Below are 21,808 nucleotides of genomic sequence, written 5' to 3' on the forward strand. Positions count from 1 at the left end.
CACACACACACACCAATAAAACACCACGTTGCACTTTTTATGTAAACCCTCTTGCTTCCTTGTAAAGAAGCAGAAGAGTATAATCAGCCTAATGTAATTGTAGGGAGATAGCAGACCTATTAAAACAAAGCACATGAAGGCCCAGTGGGAATATTATAGTCATAATTAAAGCACAGTAAGGTGACTGTTAATTGCTGGCGCATTTCTTAAGTTATCGGAATACAGTGCTGTAGTTGTGGCACCGAAAACGTTGAAAATTAAACTAGATTATGATAAGGATTACTTTAAATGGATGTATATGGAACTTATTTATGGATAGAAGATCGATACTAAGTATGCAGTGAGTTTCGGCTACATGCCATCATGGCTTCGACATAACCTATTGATTGCATTATTATGAATATGAAGTTGATTTTTCTGTATGGGTGTCGCTGCATTTTGCATGTGTATTAATACTAGTGCTGTGGCTGAGAAGATCACTCTAATTTGGCACGGCTGTTCACATTTTAATGTAATTTTGAAACCCTTCTGTTACTGTTTAAAGAACCTAAAATACTCACACACATAAATGTACTTTCAAGAGTCTTTCAAACAGTCGACATGCAAACTCCTTGACACTCCTCCACATTGAATTATTAGTTTAGTCTAGGGAGCCCTCTGCCGATGGCTTCAGATATTACAACAGTTATTTATGATTGCGTTACAAAGGCAAGCTTTTATTTATTTATTTATTTATTTATTTATTCATCTATTTATTTATTTATTTATTTATTTATTGTTGCAGGTGAACTAAATTTGGAGCGATATTCATGGTAATTCTACCTCAAAAAAGTAGGCTAGTTATCATTAATTGATCAATTGGTTGTTTTGTATCCTTCCCCCTGGGAAACTATTAACAGAAACGGTATTCCACATGAGCCTAAACTATTATCTGCACTAATTAAGCCTGCCTAAGTATCAGTTATCGCAAAAAGAATATGTTCAGTACAGAAGTGTGTTTTCATAACACCCTCCTCATATTTTCCCTGAATCCCAACATTGCCTTGTTGGTTTTCATCTCTTTCAAACAATGTTATTTATGGATAAATACACATTCCAGACCCCAATATTGTGTTGCTGGTGAAGCTGTAAAAAAGCCACCATAAATCCCTTAACAAATATTTGATTATCCACTGCAAGAACTCTCACCATCCAGATGAGTGCAGCATTGAGTTGTATTTATCCAAGCTAACACTGAGAGAGTGGAACCAGAGTCATATGTTGACAATGCTCTCAGAAAAAAAGAAAAAAAAATTACTTAATTTGTTCCAAGTCTGACATAATGTAGTCCTATTCAACAATTGGGCAAGAAATTACATTGCATGACTACTAAACAGAGGTTTATGCTGGCTTCTACTTTGCAATGTTATGAGCTTTTCAGAATCACCATAAATGTGTTTTGTAGACGAGAAAAATAAACACCAGAGAATTTGTGTTTGCGGGAGGCTTAAGGTAAACCCAATTATAAGTATGACACTCAAAACACCTTAAAGTTTTCAGAAACAAACAGCGGGCTTGTGGCCAACACAAGAGTTCTGCTATTTGCAGTCAAGTGGAAAATCCATTTTCATTTATGTGCACTTAACAACATCAAAACACTGTTCAGCAGTCTTCCAAACAATTATGTCTCTAATTTCAGATTTGCTAAAATGCCACTGTGAGAATAATCTCAGATGTCTTCTCTTGGAAATGTGCAAAATGCATACTGGGATCATTCTATGAGTTGGCTGCATGCCTTGGTGTTAGATAGACTGCTAGACTTGCCAAGCAAAATGTCCATTGAAGCCGACTGTGCCTGCATAGGTTTAAACTTGGCTTATGCTGCTCTTGTGCTTCTCTCCTCTCATTCATGTATATATCGACTGCACTGTTTGATAAATGGGATTATTTAGCTTCAAATAAACGGACATAGTCAGAAGCTGAGGATGGATGTAAAGGCCATAAGCAAGTAAGCCAACGAAAAGTACTGTAGCAGCTAAAGGCATTGTTCACAATAACACCATAGAGACTCATCTATTATAAAATATGCTTTGTTGAATCTATAGGCCTACTTAGAGTGAATTGCATATGATGCCTTGTGGTTATGACTGAAATTGGGAGTATTTAAGGGCTGCAGCTGCTGTGAGGAAACACCCACTGTGCAAATTCCAGATATAAATTGTTACTCAAAGTGCAGGTGTAGTCTGACCCAATAAACAAACAAACACATAAACATACAGTTTACAGCTGCACAACACAATCACTCTCATCTTTTCCCATCGTCTTATGCCTGACAGTTCTTGTATTCATATCTTGAATAATCAATTTGAGAGTGAATCTGTGCAAGTCTTGAAACCTGTCGATCAAAACATCATACAAGACACACAATCCTGGATTAATTTAAATGTCACCAAAGCCAAAAGTGCAGCGACAGTGACTCAACAGGTAGCACCACAGTCCTATTTCACCTTTTAAACACCTTTTAAAGACATGAGATTGTTGATCATAGACTTCAAAGTCCTGAAGATGTCCTTCTTCTCCACCTGGCAATGAACAACTTGACTTGGGATTTTTTTTTTTTTTTTTTTTTTTTTTGACTAATGTCCCGCCCAAGTGGGTGCACTCTACTTTTACACCAAGCCTCTCCCCACATAGGCAAGGTGTGATTAACAAATTACTGGCACGCAGCCTAGAGGAAGAATGTTTTGGGGGTGAAACACACCAGCATAGTATTTCAAGACATTGCATGCAACAATGCACCAAGATGTTGCCTCAAAAAATTCAGCAAGTGTTTGTCGGTACACTTTGTGCTGTCTGGCATTAGCAGTGGAAGCATTTGACTCCTCCAATTCTGTGCCATCATAGTCAGATTATAATCTATTTTGGTTTTCTTCTTACTACAAACACTGTATTTTGTGCATTATTTGCTCCTTTAGTGAAACAGCTGTTTATCAAAGCTGTGATGCAATAATAATAATCCCTTGGCGTCATCCAGGTATTTAGTTGGCTAATAGGAATTTTGTATGCAAGTGTCTTAATTGTGTTATTAAAAATCTTGATAACGTCAAATTATTATTATTATTATTATTATTATTATTATTATTATTATTATTATTATTATATGCTGAACTTTTATGCCATTCCCAGTGACGGTATATGATGTCCCAGTAGGAGCTCATTAAATATTGAAACTGGGAACTAGTTAAAGTGGATGTGATTTCATTTCTCCTTTTGTGGTGCATGAATTCATCTTCAACGTGCTCCGGCTGGCGTTGGAAGTAGTTCCGGTGGTTTAGCCGGAGAGCGGAGCAGGGAGACCCGGGATCTTCGTGTTGTTGAGCGCAAATGCGAATAGCGGGTCGAGTCCGCCCGTCGTGACACTCAAATGACCAGAACAGCGGTCAGTTTGACGCCTGCAGAGCACCGTGCATGCAGCCAAAGTGACAGCGCCAGAGCAGCAGAGGAGCTTTGTTCTTCGAGGGGAATTTTCAAGTGCAGTATAGGCGTCTGGAGCCTGTGAAAAAAAAAATTGAGCCGGTTCATAAACACCTACGAGGGTGAGTAGTCTGTGCAGAAGAATTTTGTAAATGTCAGTAAGCCAGGGTTGCAGATAAAACATCTAACACTGCCTGGGAATGACATGTAGCTGGAGCTCGGGGCTTCACTTAATGGCAGGGTATGTCAAGTTCCCTGTCTGTCACAATATGCATGCACAGAGTGCTGTTGTACCGTTTAGTCCCAAAATCTCCATGAGATGAAGTCAACTTCCATAAGTTTGCATTAATAGTCTCATGGGACCATTGAGACAGTGGGGCTGTCGGGCAACAGGCTATGCAGAAAGGGCTATTTAATAAAAACAATTATGCAAGGAGAGATTTAATTTGACGCACAAATGCATGCACGGACGCAGCTGAAAGCACTTTTAAAGTGATAACAGTGAAGCTTACAGCCGGCCAAGCAATAAACCGTCCTCTAAGAAGAATGAGTCAATCCACAGTGATGAGTCCCCGTTGGTGGCAATGCAATTAGTGTCTATGTGGACAGGCAATATATTCTGGTGATTCAGTTACAAAGTTTACAGAATCGTGACAATAGCTGCGTATTCTCCCCGGTTTTATTGGCGTTAAGTAGATTGGAGTAATATTGTTGCAAGGAATATGAATAACATTAGGGGAAAGAAATCAGGTCAGTTGAATTAGTGAGTTATTGGGGATTTGCGGGATTTAAGCAACTTTGCCTGTTTGTAAAGTGCCATCAGCATCTGTGCTTGTGTGGTTCATGGGTCAAGTTTTATCAACAGTCTTGTGGTGTTTTGTGCAATCATCACTCTCCTCAAAAAAAAAAAAAAAAAGGATGGGTCTTTTTCATCACATTCCTGTGTCTAGTGTGGGATGTCATTGCAACACAATATGAATTGTTTTTAACATGTGTTTTGTTGAAAAGTAACACCAGTGTAACCTAAATGAGCCACATGGATAGTATAAAAATAAATGGCATGTCCTTTTTTTGGAAAGTGCACCAAATCGAGGGAAATGTTCCGTCTGCTATCAAAGGAGTTTAGCCATTAACTGCAGACTGTAAGGAATACTGCAACATGACATATTTGTCCTTGAGTGCACCTTTTTTTCAAGAGTGCATGCAAGTCAGATGTATTTGGTGGTGATACAGTAAGCTGAGCGTGTTTATGGCGCAGTTATGCTCAGTCACTATGGATTTCACTTCCATAGGCTGCCTCAAATAGCCCCAAATGTTGTCTCTTTCCATTAAGGGACCACAACCACACGCCATGAGCACTGAAGAACAGTGACCATCCTGTACTGTAAAGGAGTCATTATGTTTCATCATTCCTCTGTGGTGAGAGCCAATACTGTATAATTGTATCTCTACAGGAACAAATACCAAGGAGGAGGGATGGAGAATTATGTGTGTGTGTGTGTGTGTGTTCATGAGGGTCTATGTTCCTGTGTGTGAGAGACAGAGAAAACGTTTGAGAGAGTACCCTGCTCCTGATTTGGATGCGCCTCTAATTCCTATCAAGATGAGAGCTGTCTGAACAGATTTCTCTCATCATTATTTGCTCTGAGATTTACGTGCGCTCTTAAATGGTGTTGATTGAGGGTAATTTGGCTTTTTAATTGCAGAACAGCTGCCACACTCATTGCTGATTGCCATTGTAGACATTCTCAATAGATCACTCATAGACCCCTAAATGCCTCATTAAAACGTTATGCAGAATCGCATGAAATGTACAGAGAAGGAACCCTCGTAATGCTTTCCTGATTTGTGTTTTATCATCGGAAAGGTCGTTGTAATTATCGCCAGTCTCAGCAAATGCAATGCTAAGAAACGAGTGCAGTATTGACTTTTGAAAGTTGAATTAAGGTCCATTTGTGGATACACTGCATGAGTTTCAATGGCTTTCTCTGTTAAAGATGAACTCCATATGTCAGTATACGAATCAGTCATGGTTGTCATACTTTAATGTTGTCTCTCCCCTCCTGTAGTCATAGTAATTTGTAATATATTCTTTTTTTTTAATCAAGCACAATGTTGGGCAGCCAGTCTTGCTTCTCAGTGTTTGCCAAGAATGATTTGCCAACCAATTAAAACATAATGGGGTTCAAACTGTTCAGTTGTCACTAATAACACAAAGAATAAGTTGTTTTTTTTTTCTTTCTGAGAAACAGTAAGTACTGTCATAAACATGAAATAATGTTTTCAAATGTTTACAATATTACATGTTAAAATCGTCAGAGCAATACCCTACATTTGGGATGATGAGACTATCCCTGCATCCTGGCATTTGCTCTCAATCCATGCTGAGTTTATTTTTTTTATTGAAAATTAAAGATTATAAAATAGTCATATCATTGTGAATTCTTTATATTCACTCTTTCAGATTTTGTGATCACAGCTTCAGTCAGTATCATTGTATGTGGCATGCTGGGCATATTACAAGCAGTAACCAGAGCCCTGCAGGTGAATGGAGGTGAACTCCTTGGCCCTCGGTCTGCTGGGCTTGTATTCAATATGAAATCAATCGTTGTCCCTAAGATGTTTATTCAACATGTAGGCTTGTTGCTGTACACCTCAATCCAAAGTTTGAAAATGCATTAAGCTGATATTAGAGCAAACAGCCTCTCTTTTTGCATACCTCTAAGTTCCCTGAGTGCTTCTATTCACTGTGATTGCTACATAGGACTTTGGAAAGCACACATAATATGAATTCAGATATAGTAAATCCTTTTATCTTGTCAAAAATGCTCTTTGATTCTGTTGGAGAAGCACTTCTCCGATTTGAAAGAAAGAGATGCAAAAGATAAGATAGGGGATGATCACTTTTAAAAGGCTGTCATTTGGATTGTACTCTGTGGCGGCGGCAGCGCTGCCAGCTGCTTTACGAGTTGGGTGCAAAGCTTCCGTTGTGAACCTTATGTAAAGCCCGTGTCTTACACAAGCTGAGAGTGTTGTTGCACTCTACTGGTTATGTTTTAATGAGTAACAATTGTTAGACGATTTGCATGTAAAACAATGTAATTATAAACAACCATCAAAAAGCTGTAATACTTCTAAAAAATGTAAATGACTCCCCATTATAAAGCGCAACAAAACCTAAGCCGTGCCTCCGAGCCAGGGCCCTCTAGGTTTTGGAGGCTTGCTTCCATTATTAATGCTATTCACAAGCCAAACTTTTTAGGTTGGCGCAGTTGGGCGCTTTAATCTATTTTTGCTGTAAATTAATGAATTTTTAAAGAGGAGTAGTCCTCGCTGAATAGGGCTGGATGTGGGAATGTAGTTTGAGTCGTGGTGACGCAGTGCTATAGCCCCCTTTACTGTGCTAAGCATGAGTTCACAAACAGCATCCCATCTCTCTCTTGGGACCTTTCGTTGGGGGAGTTTGCCGAAATGCTGCACTCCTATGTTTTATTTATGACAAAATATGCCTTTTTAACTTTGCCGTTGTCAGAATCTCGAATTGTGATAGCTTTTTCCTAGTCGGCAGTGCTAAGTCTACTGGGTCACTAACTCCCTCTACCTTGGCAGATGTTTTCAGGTGTTGTGTTCTGTGTGGGCTTAGTGACTTAAATATTTTATTCTAGCCCTTCAGGGATTCAGTGGTTCCTACTGATTTTTCCAGCCTTCCTTCAATCAGCTTTGCTTACAAACTTAGAAAAATGGTGGGAATCAATAGATTCTATTTCAATTGAAATGCCAGTGAACATTTACAGTGAAAACCTATGTCCAGTTTTCTTTGACAAAAGCAGTTCAATTCAAGAGTGAACATAAGTATATACCTCTTACATTAGAGTAATTGACTTGTTTAACAGCTATTCTCACTAACCGCTTATTAGGTCCTGGTCAAACATGGATATGTCATAATCTTTTCTGTTAAGTATGTGAAATGCTTTTTTCCTCCTTATTTTTCTCTTTCAGGCATTAGTTTACCTGACCAATTATATCTCCAAGGACCAAGGTCACAGAATGTATTTTAGTTTAAAACCGTACATAGCCAGCATCAATACAGCTTGAGGTCTCCTCTAAGAATAAGCAGACAGTATCAAACGATAATTGCTTAACCCAACTCCATTGAGAGATGAGCAAGCACCCACCATAAGGGCAGCTGATTTGCCTCGATGTCTTATGATTGAACCTTTTCAGGGATATGTTTTCTGGCACTGAAGCAGAAAGTAATTAAGACGTTGGATTTGGCTTTTTGGACCTTTTTCTCCTTCCTTTGAATGGGCCACACTTCTAGACATGACAGCGCTCAGTACGCCTACAGACTTTCTTTTGACACATTAGCCTTACCCTCGCCAAGACAGTCCTTCCCAGAAACCCCCTCTGCTCGGCATGCTCCGGGTGGGTATTTTGTCATTACTTCATTTTCCTCTGAAAATATTTTGATGCCTCCTTCCTTTGGCTCACTCACTCCTTCTCTCCCCCAACCCCCTTCACTCCATTCAAAGTTCTCTATTAAAATGCAGAACTGTAAAGCCTCTCTCAGTCTAAAAGCCTGCTAGCAGCAGGGGGCTGTTAGCTGTTAGTGGTGCATTCAGCTGAGTGAGTGCATCACAGCTACAAAGTCTAATGGGTGAATACATTCAATCACACACAAACCCTCAGCTCCGTTAAAGGGACAATGTGCCCAGTTATGAAAGCCCCATCCTCACTGCAGAGAGTGATGTATTTAAGTTCTTTGGATGAGAATGATTTTCAGTTCATAAACGTCCAACTCCTAGCTCTTCTTTTTTGACTAATGCTTGTAATCTTTTCTTGAAGTGCCAGCTAATAGTTGCTAATAACTTAAAACTTTTAAGTCACAAAAGTTTTAGCTTTTTTTTTTCCTACATGCTTTATTCATATGCAAAAAGCGATTAAGGCTACAATCTAGTCAAAGGAGAAAATGTCAAATGCCACATTTACTCCCAGTACCAGATTTTGAATTTCTTTTGATATCCAATAATGTTCGCCAAATGCCTGCCGTTGTAGCATCGCTGCACCCTGCCACATCTACACTTACACCGTCCAGGCCATTTAATCAAACACTGCTCCTCTGTATGATAAACTGCCAAGAGCTGCCCTCCTCTCTACCTTTATTTGTTATTCAACTAGAGGCATGCCTGGTTGGTGATAGTTCTTTATGTTTCCTGCTCAGTGATACAGAGCTAAATTGTGTGGCTTTAGTGTAGTGTGTGTTGGGACTGTTTTACTGCTCAAGTCCCTGCTCAAGAAGTGCATCACAATCAGTCCTCTAGTGGCCTGTGACAAGGCAGTCAAGTGGCAGGGACGTTTTTTTTTTAGTTGTCATGAAATTCATCTTTTGATAATATGTATGTTTGCATGTGCAGTTTATAACTGAAAAAGCTACATTCTATTTTTTATTGTTAGACAATTTGGTGATTAATTTTCTTGTCAGATTGGTCGAACATAACTGATGTGCTGTGATGATTTCAGATACCTGAGAGATAAAATGCAGTACTGCTACAAACCTCATTTCAGTGTCCTTTTTAATTGCAATGAAAGATGAAAATGGAAATAATGAAGCAAATTCTGTTTAAAAAGTACCACTTAGGTTTAATAAATTATTAATGGCACAGAAGTAAAAATTGATGAATTTTAGTAACTCAAGTGCTTGCTTGGTGGATGAAGTCCTTGTACTTTTACCCACTTGATCCTCTGTATTTTCGTAGTGTTCAAAAATCTGAGGTTAGACTCTTCTTGTGCTGAGAGTCACTTTAAGAATCATCTCAGGTTGGGTATGGAACACTGTTTTGGGTTTGTTAGAATAAGTCAGAGTTGAGGTTTTGGAGCTTGTCTTGTTACATTGTTGGCAAATCAAATCAAATTGTGCATCCATACAGACAGGCAGCTCTATATAAGGTAAATTGATAAACTACAGTAAGGAAAGATATAAGCTAACCCCCTCTGTCTCATCTACAGTCATTGTTTTCTTCTGATAGCATGAGAGCCTCTGAGGCTGATGTGAAACAAAGAGCTGTAGATGACAGTAACAGTAAGCGCTGTGCTGAGGTTAGCCCAGTCACTGTGGGACCAGTTGACTGAGTTGACTAGGTAATTGGTTGCGTCTACCCACCCAGCAGGGCTCCTCTCCCCAGAAGCCAAGTCATGCCCCTCCTTCTTTATCCACTCTCCTCTATTACTCATCATCCCAACGCGTCGCCAGGCTAGCGGTGCCACACTGCACCGCCATGCAGCCAGCCCACGCCTCCAAACTCCAAGACAACAACAGCCGCGGCAGCACAGCAGGTCGGGGCTTGTGGCAGGCTGATTTGCAGCTTGAACCTCCTTTTAATGAGGGGAAAATAAGTACTTGTTGTTGTGCGTTTTGTGCCCCCCTCAAACCCCCACCCCATCTCATCCTCCCACCCTACCCCACTCCTCCAACTAGCACTAGCACTACCACTAGTACTGCTACCTTCCCTTCAGCGAAAAAAAGGTGCACTAATTAAGATGGCTTCCTGGGATTTGGAAGGGGGGGGGGGCTGCTCTGGCTTCTCCCATAGTGGCAGGGCCTTGAGGAGGATATGGGGGTGGCGCTGTGCAAGAGGCTTCATCGGGCATATCCCTCCTCTCCATTCCTCCTTCCTTCCCCTAGTTCCAGTGTTTGGCTTGTTTGGCTTGATGAGTGCATGCTAAACATTTGTTTTTTTTCTACTTGTAATTAAGCAAGGTTTTCGCAGGAGCTGAGTATTTCCCTTCTTCTTCCTCCTGGTGTATTGGGCTCTCCAGGGGGATCGATGGAAAGAGAGACAGAGCGGTTTGTGTTCCTCCTGGTAGGCAGGCTCATTGAAGTTCTCCCAGCTAGATTATATACAGTGAGCATGAATGGAAAATGCGTGGGCCAATAGGTTCTTTGTTGTTGAAGGACACATGAAGGTTATTGTATGGGATGCAAGATGAAGCTTTAGATGTAGATTGCTGTATCCTTAGGAGGCTGAATCCGTCTAGCCAGAGTTAACTCTTCATTTGTAGGATTTTAGATATTGGCCTCACTCTGTAGGCTCGTCTTTGTCAAGACGTGAGGGTTTTCTTGCCTTTCCCAAGCTGCAGGATTCTTCTCTTGCAAAAGCATCAAGCTCTGAACAAAGCAATTTCTTTGCAGTAAATCAGAATATTGGTCTGAGAACAACATCTTCACTCCAGCAATGAGTATCAGTTTCATGACATTAAGACTCCAGGGTAATACTTCTACCAGTATGCTGCCACTAATGGAAGAACATAACAATTGACAAGCAAATTTTCTTGGATCAAATGATTGTTTGCACTTTATCCTGAATTATACCAAAGTATTTACAAAAGTCCCCCCCCCCCAACACTCCTACCCTACTTACATGGGACACATTTGGAGTCGTGAGCTTCTCTCTAAAAATAGCCAACAAATTAAAATGTTGAGGCTTTTTGAGTGCTTTCATTGTTTGTGTCTGTCTGGGTCTGGGCAGGATCTGAGACATGGGGCGGCTAGGCATGGACTTGACAGGAGAGTGAGGCACGTCGAGAGTCAGAGAATGGGAAAACGCAGTGGGGGGATGTGGGGGGTTCCAGGGAGAGGGAAGGCGGACGAGCCTTTCAGCTCCTCTGGAGGGTTGGAATTCCTCCCGAGCTGTTCCCCCCATTTGGCAGGCACTTGTGAAAACAATTCCCCAGCTTTTAGTCACTCTGCAGATCCAATTGCCATTTCCACTTTGGAGGGAAGGAGAGTGAGAGGGAGAGGCAATCCAGATAGACAGAACACAGAGAGAGAAAGAGAGAAGAGTTTTAACCGGGTTGGACGGATGCCGAGGCCAGTTGAGCGGTTGTGCGATATTAATATCTTATGACGGCTGTCTGGCAGAGCAAGCTAACCGTCTTGTGTGGTTTTGTGTTTGTGCGTTCGCAGCAGTGGCCATTGCAGGGGCTAAATGAAGAACTTGTGAATATGCACAACGGAAGGACTCTACCTTTGACTTCTGTGAATTCCCCAGATGCTTGGGCCCAAAGAAAGATGGAAAGGAACGGGAAGAGTAAGACACTTAATTCATACCTTGTCTGTCATATTGTTTTACGTCTCATCTACGTAATGAATAGAAAACAATTGCAATGAATAGGTCTGTGTTATGTATAGACTATATTTGCAGGTAATTCTGTGCAAAGTTAAAGAAAAAATGCAAGCATGCCAAAATCATCACAGCCATACACTGTACTTGAAATATTATATGCAAGTTAACTTCTGTGTTTCTCTGCCAAGTGTGCTCTCCTCCTGTGTTTTGAAACTGCATGTGTGCTCCAGCTAAGTGAGGTGAATAGGTGTAGTAAACAAACCTCCTGCTCCTCCAGACTTGAGCCAGGGCCGCTGCGCAGCACCCATTCAGTGAACCAACGGAGACCCGCCACACACCACGTCACCGAGCCTGCACCCTTCCCCTTCGACTCCCGGACCCCTCTCAGCACCATGACCTCTGAACTGGAGAGCAGCCTGACCTCCATGGACTGGCTCCCCCAGCTCAGCATGAGGGCGGCCATCCAGAAGGCGGACGCGGGGCACCACCACGGCCACCATCACGGGCACCATCACGGGCACCACCACGGGCACGGGCCTGGCAAGAAGACTGCCCATCTGGACCCGGGAACGACGCTGGACCAGGAGGAGGCGGCCCAGCACAGGGACGGCAAACCTCCCTACAGCTACGCCAGCCTCATCACTTTCGCCATCAACGGCTCACCACGCAAAAGGATGACACTCAGCGAGATCTACCAGTGGATCTGTGACAACTTCCCCTACTACCGAGAGGCGGGCAGCGGCTGGAAGGTAGGAGGCAGTGAGAGAGAGAGCGAGAGAGAGAGAGAGAGAGAGATTGAAATGGGATAAGGAATCTTGCTAATGCTCTTGTCATGTAGCCTTGATAATGATGACATCTGATCTAGCTGTTACCTAGAGGAGCACAGAAACCTTTCAGTGAACCAGCTTTGATTGACAGGTGCCTCTCCTCTCATTCAGTCGACATTATTAAGTCATTATGTAAATGTTGCCATGCAAATCCTGGGTAATATGAGAGGAGAGGTGGCTATGTTATTGGAGACAGATGAATAGATCCCCACAGTTGTGTCTTGGGGATTCTCTCCCTTATTAGTGAAGAAGAGGATAGATATAGTCCTTCCACTGACACTCTGAAAAGGCTGCCTGCAAACTATCAACCAATTCATCTCTCTGAGATTTTCTGAGAGTGGGAACATTTTTCTTTTTCTCTCATTATTTCTTTCTCTTTCTGCGTTTCCCTTTCTATCTTCGTCTCCCAAGCACTTGCTCTCCCTCTCCCCTTTTCTCTCTCTCTCTCTTCTCAGTCTATCCTCTCTTCTTCTTTTCCTTTCACGAACCTGTGTTTGTTCCCTGTCTATAATCTTCAACACACCGTTCCCTGAGCGGAGCTGCATGCCAGCAGCGGAGACAAAAAGGTTGTGATACAAGCCAGTTTGTGTTGGCAGAGCTTCTTACCTGCATGTAGGATTCAATCAATTAGTTTTGTGTTCAGAGAGAGGATAGGGGTTATTGAGACCCTTCAGTCTCTCTCTCACTGCAGTTTATGACTGGCTGCTCTGTTGGTGTGGTTGTTGTTTGGTTCCAGGTTGTCTTAGTATCCCGAAATCAGATTCATTGATTTGTGTGTGGCTGCATTCTAGCAGCATCATTAAAGTAGTATACTGATGGAGGGGTGCTTTTATTTGCATATAATCCAGCATTTTTCTGTTGCATTGATGCGGAAAGTGTATTGAGAGTTACACAACATAATCCCAAGATGCACTGCTATCCACTTAGAAGGAAGACATATGGACAAAGTGTACATTATTGTAATATTTTGCTTATTTCTCACAGTGTAGAAGTGTTTGATGGCACTTGTTTTTCGCAGTGGCAATTGATGAAACATGGCTTTAGGATGCTGATCTACTGTGCTCACTAGGCCAGCAACTAGTGATAATTTTTGCTGTCAATCTATCGGTCATTTTTTTGATTAATCAAATATGAAAAATGTAGCCTATAAATTGTCAAAAATAATGACAATTCCTCCCTGGGGTTCAACCAATAAAGTTTTTATTTTATTATTATTTTTTTTTTATATAGCTGATACGGATTCTGATATCTTTTAACTGAAGTTACCTATTGGCTGATATTTTGTGCCAATATTCAACATCTTTAAATGTGAAAATTACTATGTGACAAGAGAAACAAGAAAATAATTACAGGATTGAATGTCTTTTTTATAAGATGTTCAAATAAACAAAAGGAATAAAGAGAATATTGCAAATGCAAAATAATAAGAGAAGCAAGATACTGCCAAGCAATATTAAAAATATTAATATTAAAAAAAAAATGAGCTGGACAATAACCTTTCATTTTGGAGAGGGACTGGGAAGACATGGACATGCCAATTCTGATATTCAAAAAAGGGAGACTTTGGCTGGATTTAAAATGCTAATGCGATTTAAAAAATTCTAAAATGGTCTAATCTTACTCATTAATCTGGCCAACAGCCAAAAAAAGTATTAATTTTATATTGAGATGAGAAAGGTAATAAATCTTAGCTGGAATCAGGAAAATGTTTGATTATTTGTAATTTTACTCGATAAATGACTCAAACTGAAAATTGAAATTGTAGCTGATCAGTATTGTGCAGATCTACGGAGCCCAGGAAGTGCAATGAGAAGAAAAAAATAAGGTTACGATTTACTAATTTGTGTCCACAAGACATAACTCGGTCCCTCAAGTTAATTAACTTGTTCCCACATTTTAGTTGATTTTTGGTGATGAGATAAGCGTGTAGCACTAACTAGCGTACTGACTCGCCCAAAGTCGCCTTGTTCCCCTGAAAGTTTAGTCATATTCTTGTCAAGCTATCCAAGCAGATCTGCACCTGGACATCCTCGGGGACAAACATTGTCTTTTCCAGTGTCAGTCTGCTCCTGGGAGAAGAGGAGAGCACTGCACGCTTATCTCATGTCCACAAATTGACCAAATGTGGCAACGAGTTAATTAAATTCAAATTAAATTCATGTTATATCTCATGGCCACAAATTAGTAAATGGTGGCCTTGCAGTATATGTTTTTTTTATTTCTCATTGCACTTCTGGGCTTCATATCAATCGACTAATCGATTCATTGACTATTTGTTTCAGCGCTAGTGTTCACACAGTTTGCTCTTCTAAGAAACGACCACTAACCTACATGTGAAATGACATTTTGGAGGCGTGCAGATTAGCAAAATGGGGGATTCTACTGGACTACTGTATGTCAAGCAATCAGCATACACTTTGGGCTGTAAACCTTTGCTTCCTGGATGAACCTGGTTCCGCACAGAGGGGCTTGCTTCACACCAGCCGTGGCCATCACAGGGAAAGTTACATAAGTCCAGTTCATTCCAGTTCAGGTGATTGCTGTCAGCTGTACACAGTGGGATGCAGACACAGAGAGATCGTCTGGCTGCCACGTTCGGCAGACACTGTCGGTCCACACAAACATCGCATATATGTTTTCTGAACTTCCACACACACACACACACACACACACAAGCCCAACGCTCAAGCTTTCAGAAACACCTCATGCATGGTCCGACGTACGTGCAATCTCCTTCACCCTCTGCCACACACGCACACACACACACACATTCACTCCCACAGACATGCACAGACACACACAGACCAAGAGACTCCCTCTCAGGTAGGCTGAGTACGTGTGCAGTCTACAGATTACACACAGGGAGCTCAGCGGGAGAGGAGATGGGGCGAGAGAGGGTGAGAGAGGGATAGGAGGAGTGAGAGAGAGCAGGGGAGAGAGAGAGAGAGGGTGGGCGAGAGAGAGACGGAGAGAGGGAGAGGGAGGGATAGAGGGAGGGAGTGAGCGAGCGAGATAGAGGGAGAGGAGAGGAGACTGTTAGAGAGCAGAGGAGAGTTTTACTACCCAGCACACGCACTCCGTCTGCTCTGTATGATAATGTGAGAGTGCAGGAACGGCAGGGTTGAAACCAGGACAGCACACACACTCACCACACACACACACACACACACACAAACACACATGTGCACGCACACACACCAGCATCCGTCCACAAAAATCACACCAAAAATGTACACTGATCAAAAAATTTAAGCATGCCGTCACGCAGGCATGTGATGCACCTACACACAAACACAGACACAGACGCACACGTACACACACACACGCACACACGCTTGCATACACACCGGCCAATCTACCCCGCCATTATAATGAGATAGCTTGCCAAGGTCATGAGATTTGTGCGTCTTGGCTGGAAATGAATATGTAGTGCTCTTGTCATCTGAAAAGTCCTGATGACTAGGATCCTCTGGAGCCGTGGAGGAGGAGGCTATAAATCTATAACACAGAGCCATGAAATGAAGTAGCAAATGTGGGCACATGCCATTTTGTTTATAGAGCTCTTCAACCTCTAAATTCATCTTGTGTAAAACGAATGCATAACTTTTCCGTTTTTAAAACAAGTGATTCACTCGACACTGGAGTGGAATGCAGACCGCGTTGCATCAGGCTGCATCATTTTAGCATTATTTTGCTTTCATGTATCTCTGGAATGGCGCTATCTCTCCTATGTTTTCTTTACACGGCCTCTCTCTATCTGTCCTCCACTGTGCACAGCTCTACTTTCCCATGCCCTCTGCAGCCCCCTCACAGCCCTTTCACACCCACGTGTCCCTCCACTGTAGCAGCCCCACGTTCCACCTTTACCGCAAACCCATAATCAGCATGTAGTGGGAGAAGAGAAGTGCACAGGGGTTTCTCTTTCTCTCAATTTCTCTCTTTCATTGCTCAATAAGTAACAGCGAGTCCTCTATTATGAAACCAGGTGTCAGTGTGCCTGAGCTAGATCTTATTAACAAGCTGAGATTTTACCAAGCTGAATTGAAATAGTAGGAAATGTCGGCATTTTGTTTCATTTTTGTTGTCATTTTGAAAAGAAAAAAACGATCACGATTTTGAGGATCTGATTGTATTATTAAGTTCTTTTCAAAGGACTGGCACTGAATTCAAGCTTCACTTCAGCATGTGATTATAACATGAAAGCTTTCCCATTACCTACCACATAGGACATGCAGTCCAGACCTTTACCTTCCCTGAATGGCCCGTGCAGTCTGTGCTGACTAACCCTGCTCTCCTGTGACCCCCCAGCGCCTCGGGCTAACTCCCATGCAGCAAGGCTAATTGCCTGCGAATTAGCAAGGCCTAATGTGACGTTGCAAAGGGCAGCGCCACTGCGATGGCCTTTGGCCTTTGGCTGAACACTACATGTCACAGACAATCACCTGATATCAAGCAGCGCTGGGCTATTATTCTGACTTCCATCCACCACTGCCTGCTCTGTGGGAGATCCGTGACTGAGCACGGCGGAGGTCGGTGCACAATGTCAAGTGTGCTCACTGCTCGTGTTGGGGGAGGCTGTTGTCATTGGCTGCTGGAAGTCATTATGTGGCTATGGTGGTGTAAAGCCTGCTGAGCTCCAGTCTCATGAGCACAACGGAGATTTTACCACTGGAAATGTGCTTTTTGAGATTCAGCTTGGAGACTGATCTGTGTGTGGAGATCTGTGTGTACTTGCATGTGTATCGGTAGGGAGTACATCTATGCATAAGTGTTTGTGTATCTGCGTATGTACATTCATGTATGGCCTGCATGTGTGTGTGTCAGTGTGCATGTGTCTGTGTGACTATGCAGCTGTCTGTCTTTATGTGTGTTTTCCAGATAGTCAGTGTGTTTTAAAAAAAAAAAAAAAAAAAAAAAGGCTGGCTCCTGGTGACTGAAAAAAATGCCACCAGAATGTTTTATTGAGCTGGTCGCACCTCTGTGTGTTTACCCTCCTGTCACTTGGTAACACATGCAAACCTGTTACGTGCATCCCAGCTTTCCCAGTAGACACGTGACTCTTGTCCAGTCTGCTGGCCAGATGTGTGTGTGTGTGTGTGTGTGTGTGTGTGTGTGTGTCTGTGTGAGTGAGAGAGAGAGAGTGGGCGGGTGTGCATGCATGCAGTGCGCCTGTGTGTCAGTGTGATTACTGCATGGGTCTCAAGGTCAAAACTTCCCTTTTGGCACTGTGTTTGAAATTTTAATATAAAAATGTGTGCTTGTACATAAAATTCAATACGAACTCAAAAAGGAATACTTTTTGGTACTTATTTTATGCAGTAGAGTACATTTTTTTGTTTCTAATAAGTTGGACAGAATATACTGTAAGAATTCAGCTTTTTTCAGCTTTTTAGTACATTTAGCTACCTTTTTAAAGCCTCACAGTGAAACCACATTTACAGAGTATATTTCTTCCTGAAATTTTTGTTTGTTTGTTTGTTTTGTTTGTTTTTTTGAAACAGGATTGGAAATGGATCATTCATAACTTTATACCAATAGGATGTCAGTTAGGGGGAAATGCAGTTTTATTTGATACAAAGGACAGAGGATGCTATTTAAATCTGTGATGATTCCTGGTTGCCTGGTTGAATTTTTACATGCACTTATTGATACTCCAGGAAATAACCACTAAAGATTTTATCTGCTCCAGGAAGTAAAATTAATGATATTTTGATATAAAAATGCAATTAAATATTTGTTGGTAATTTTTGTGGCATAAATGTCAAATAGGTATTTGCTGTGATATATAGATTGAGCTGAAAAGGCTTTTTGAGATTAGTTTGAAAAATATGCACGAATGTCATTAAAATCCCTTCCTGTAGTGCCATTGTTCATGATAGAAATCTAAATAATAAAGAACTGTACATATTTAACTATTGGGTACAGAAACCATACTGATTGTTTTCTACCACATGATCAAACATACTCTTAGCTGTAATAAATGTTTATGTAAAGTTATAGTTTAATGCAAATAAAGTCACAACCATATTCTTTGTGCCATGTCAGTCGAACAAGTGGTGAAATGTAATCGTCTTGGTCATCACAAGAACATCTCCGTAACTATATCCGCAACTTTTCCAGAAATAAAAAATGCAATTGGCACAGCTCATTGGAAAAAAAAAATCTTAAGAATGACCCATTTTGTCCACTTTCATCATCTTTTGGCAGCAAGACATAAATATCTCTGCACATGAGTGAGATATAAATCTGAAATATGATAACATATGGTAGACTGTCTGGCTATAGATCAATTACACCGTCTCATTATAGAAAATAAGCAGAGCTACTGTTTTGCAGCTTCATCACTGTGGATGTGTACATGTAATGAAAACTGTGCATCTATAAAGTTGGATAAAAGTTACAGGTGAGTCTCCAAAACCATGGGCACGATTTTTGTGAAGGTGATTGCATACCTTGACATTGCTATGGTGATGCAGTGCGTACCAGAGGCACCCCTCCTCCAGCACATTTGTATTTATGGCATCAACTGTTGCTATCACGTGAAGACCAAATTCAGCAAGTTTTGGCAGGGTATTATTTATGGAAACACCCCCAACCCCTTTAAACACACACACACAGACAGACACACACACACACACTTACATAGACACAAACACACACACACACACACATACCCACACACCACACATGCATGCAGCTATTAATTATACTTGTATGTGTAACTCTGCTAGAGCTTTTAATTACATACTAATCACTAATAGCAGTCTCAGTATTAAATTCTTAATTAAAAGCGAGGCATTTCCCTTGCTATCTCCTTGAGGATTTGGCACCCATCCAGCACTGCATTTCCCTCTCTAACCAGCCAGGCCTGTAGCACTCTCCATATGGCTAATAATAGGCTTAGAGCTGGTTTTCCTAGCACGCTGGAATGCAACAATTATACCAGAGAAGGAGCTTACTTGCTAGCCCCTGGTTTCCAAAACTGCGGTTTGGGACCCAAAGTGAGTCACGGGTCTGTATCTGCTCGGGCCCCAAACGGCAACAAGAGGGCATTATAACAAACCTCCATAAAACAGGAAAGGAAACTATAAACTCTTTTCTATTTGACTCATCGGCTACAAAGATGAAGACTACTGCTCATATGTATGCAGTGGTTTGCACAATAGTTTTTGTTGCCTTTCAGAGAAGGGCCATTCAGATAAGAGAAACAGATATTCATACTGTTTCATCACCGCAAAGCCGTCTTGCTGTAAAAATAAACGGTGATTGTAATACCTGTTATAATCACCTGATAAGATGGATATTTAAGGTGATGTGCTGTACTGATATGAAATGCATGCAACATACTACAAATACTATGAATTGTCAGCTGATGTTCACCTAAATGTATTTGTGTAGTATAAGTTATGATGAAAGCATAAAGTTGTATAACCTTTAAACTTTCATAGCAATTTCTTATTACCATTATTATTGGGTAAAAGCCTTGGATTTGGCAATACAAATAAATGCCAGTTACAATAAAAATCTATCACTGCAGATAAATCAGTTCTTGGTAATTTTGCCTAGGCTTTATTGGTTATACCCCAGAAAATCATCAGTCCTAGCACACAGTATTATGCCCTACCCTATGACCTTTTACACAGCCAAGGCATTTGAGGCTTGTCTCTGTTACTGTTGGCCAGCTGCTTCAGTTTTACCAGTCATGGATTTGAGCAGTTCAGCACAGCTCAACACAGCTCACCTCGGTGCAGTTCACCAGTCAAAAACTCACTGTAGAGTGTTGAAATTTGGACTTCTTTTTATCAAGAAGACAAGAAAGGAGGCTGTTGAAGATTTCAGGAATTCAGACAGCAGCCAGCGCTCGTCTTCCTGCCCGTCTCTCCTTCTTCCCTGCTCGCTCACTTCCACTCGCAGCAAGCCCCTGACAGAAGCTGTCACTTTGCTGCAGCGCTGCACCCGATTCAACCAGCAACAGGAACTGTGCCACCATGACCTCTCACTGCCCTTTAACCTAGTTTGGTCTCGCTTCTTCTTTGGCTGCCATCTTTGAAATGCTATCTTAAAATCAGAGCTCAAAGGATTTGTCAGGCTGTATCTCTTGCCAATGTGAAAGCCCGTTGATGTGACACAGGGACAGTGGTAAGCTAGCCGGTGAACTTTTTTTTCAACTTTTTGCAGTTTAGGACAGTTTAGGACACATTTCGCTATAGCACGGCCTGCTTTTTTGAAAGATATACCGCACTTTAGTGTTCTTACTGTATTGGAGTTTCTTGCTAGATCTCCAGAGACATCAGCAACTCTTCTTCCACCTCCTCCGGAGATGTGTCTTTGTGCCTATCAGTCATACACACATACACACCCACACACACACTCACCCTCTCTCTCTCTCTCACCGCCTCACACACACACACACACACACACACACACACACACATATACACTTGTAAGCAGGCATAGACACACTGCTGCACACGCACAAACATTCCCATGGATGAACAGGTGTGCGCACAGACACAGGCGCCTGCACAGGTGCACACACACCTGCATAAAGACACACTCAGATGCAAGTGCGTGCACAGGTGCATGCATAGACAAGCCTGCGCGAGTTAGGGCTGAAGTACACACAGGTGCACGCTCTCGCACAGGCGCACACACACCTGCGTATGTGCGCGCGCAAATCCATGCACAGCCTAGCCTCACACACACACACAAACACACAACAGGCACACGCACACGCCTCTCATCTTACAGATGACTTCTGTGAAGTACTTCAGTGAGGGAGTGAAGAGGGCGGGGGAAGGGTCCATCAAATGAAATGAATATGTATTAGACCGGGTTTGAAGTAGTGACTTGTATTCAACCCCGCATTCTCACGGAGCGTCTGTCACTCCTTCACCGTCAGGATATAATAAGGTGTCTCAATGATACTCAGAACCCAGGAGACTTTCACATCTAAGACACCTGTCCGTATATACACGTACCCCCACTCCCTCTCCCAGCCGACTCCAGCTCTTTACTTCTTTGTATCTGGTGTGCCTCTTGCACCCTCCCTCTCTTCCTCCATCGAGTTTCCTCTCTCCTGTCTCTCCTTTAAACTTTCCCACATTTTACCCTCTCTTTATGCACTGTATGGGTTCAGCTGAAAGTTAATAAAAATCCCTCCGTTCTCTCCTGCTCTCCAAATATCCCCTCTCTCCTCCTATATCTGCCAGCTTTTCTCTCGCTCTCCTCTCTCTCCCTCCCGTGCTCTCTCTGTCTGTGGGTGCTCCAGGCCTGCTCCTCTGACACCACAGTGCATTTATCCTGAAGGGCATGGGAGACACTCTCCTGAATACTGCTGTGTGTGTATGCATTTGTGTGTGTGTCCATAGGTTAATCCCCTAACCAGCAAACCTATTGCCCTCT

At 42.0% G+C, this 21,808-nt stretch overlaps 1 protein-coding gene across 3 annotated transcripts in view; it reads left to right on the top strand.

The window, feature by feature from the left end:
• The first annotated feature begins 3,380 nt into the window (after positions 1-3,380).
• LOC115362626 (forkhead box protein J3-like) overlaps positions 3,381-21,808 on the top strand; it is a 57,658-nt gene continuing 39,230 nt past the window's right edge. For 2 of the 3 annotated variants that reach the window (XM_030056617.1, XM_030056619.1), the window contains exons 1-3: positions 3,381-3,575; positions 11,417-11,540; positions 11,854-12,325. In XM_030056617.1, the coding sequence (XP_029912477.1) occupies positions 11,969-12,325 (357 nt within the window). In that variant the 5' untranslated portion in view covers positions 3,381-3,575; positions 11,417-11,540; positions 11,854-11,968. The remainder of the gene's footprint in view (positions 3,576-11,416; positions 11,541-11,853; positions 12,326-21,808) is intronic. The other variant, XM_030056618.1, reaches the window with a different exon arrangement.

This window comes from Myripristis murdjan, chromosome 7 (assembly GCF_902150065.1).
Source record: "Myripristis murdjan chromosome 7, fMyrMur1.1, whole genome shotgun sequence".
Taxonomy (NCBI): domain Eukaryota; kingdom Metazoa; phylum Chordata; class Actinopteri; order Holocentriformes; family Holocentridae; genus Myripristis; species Myripristis murdjan.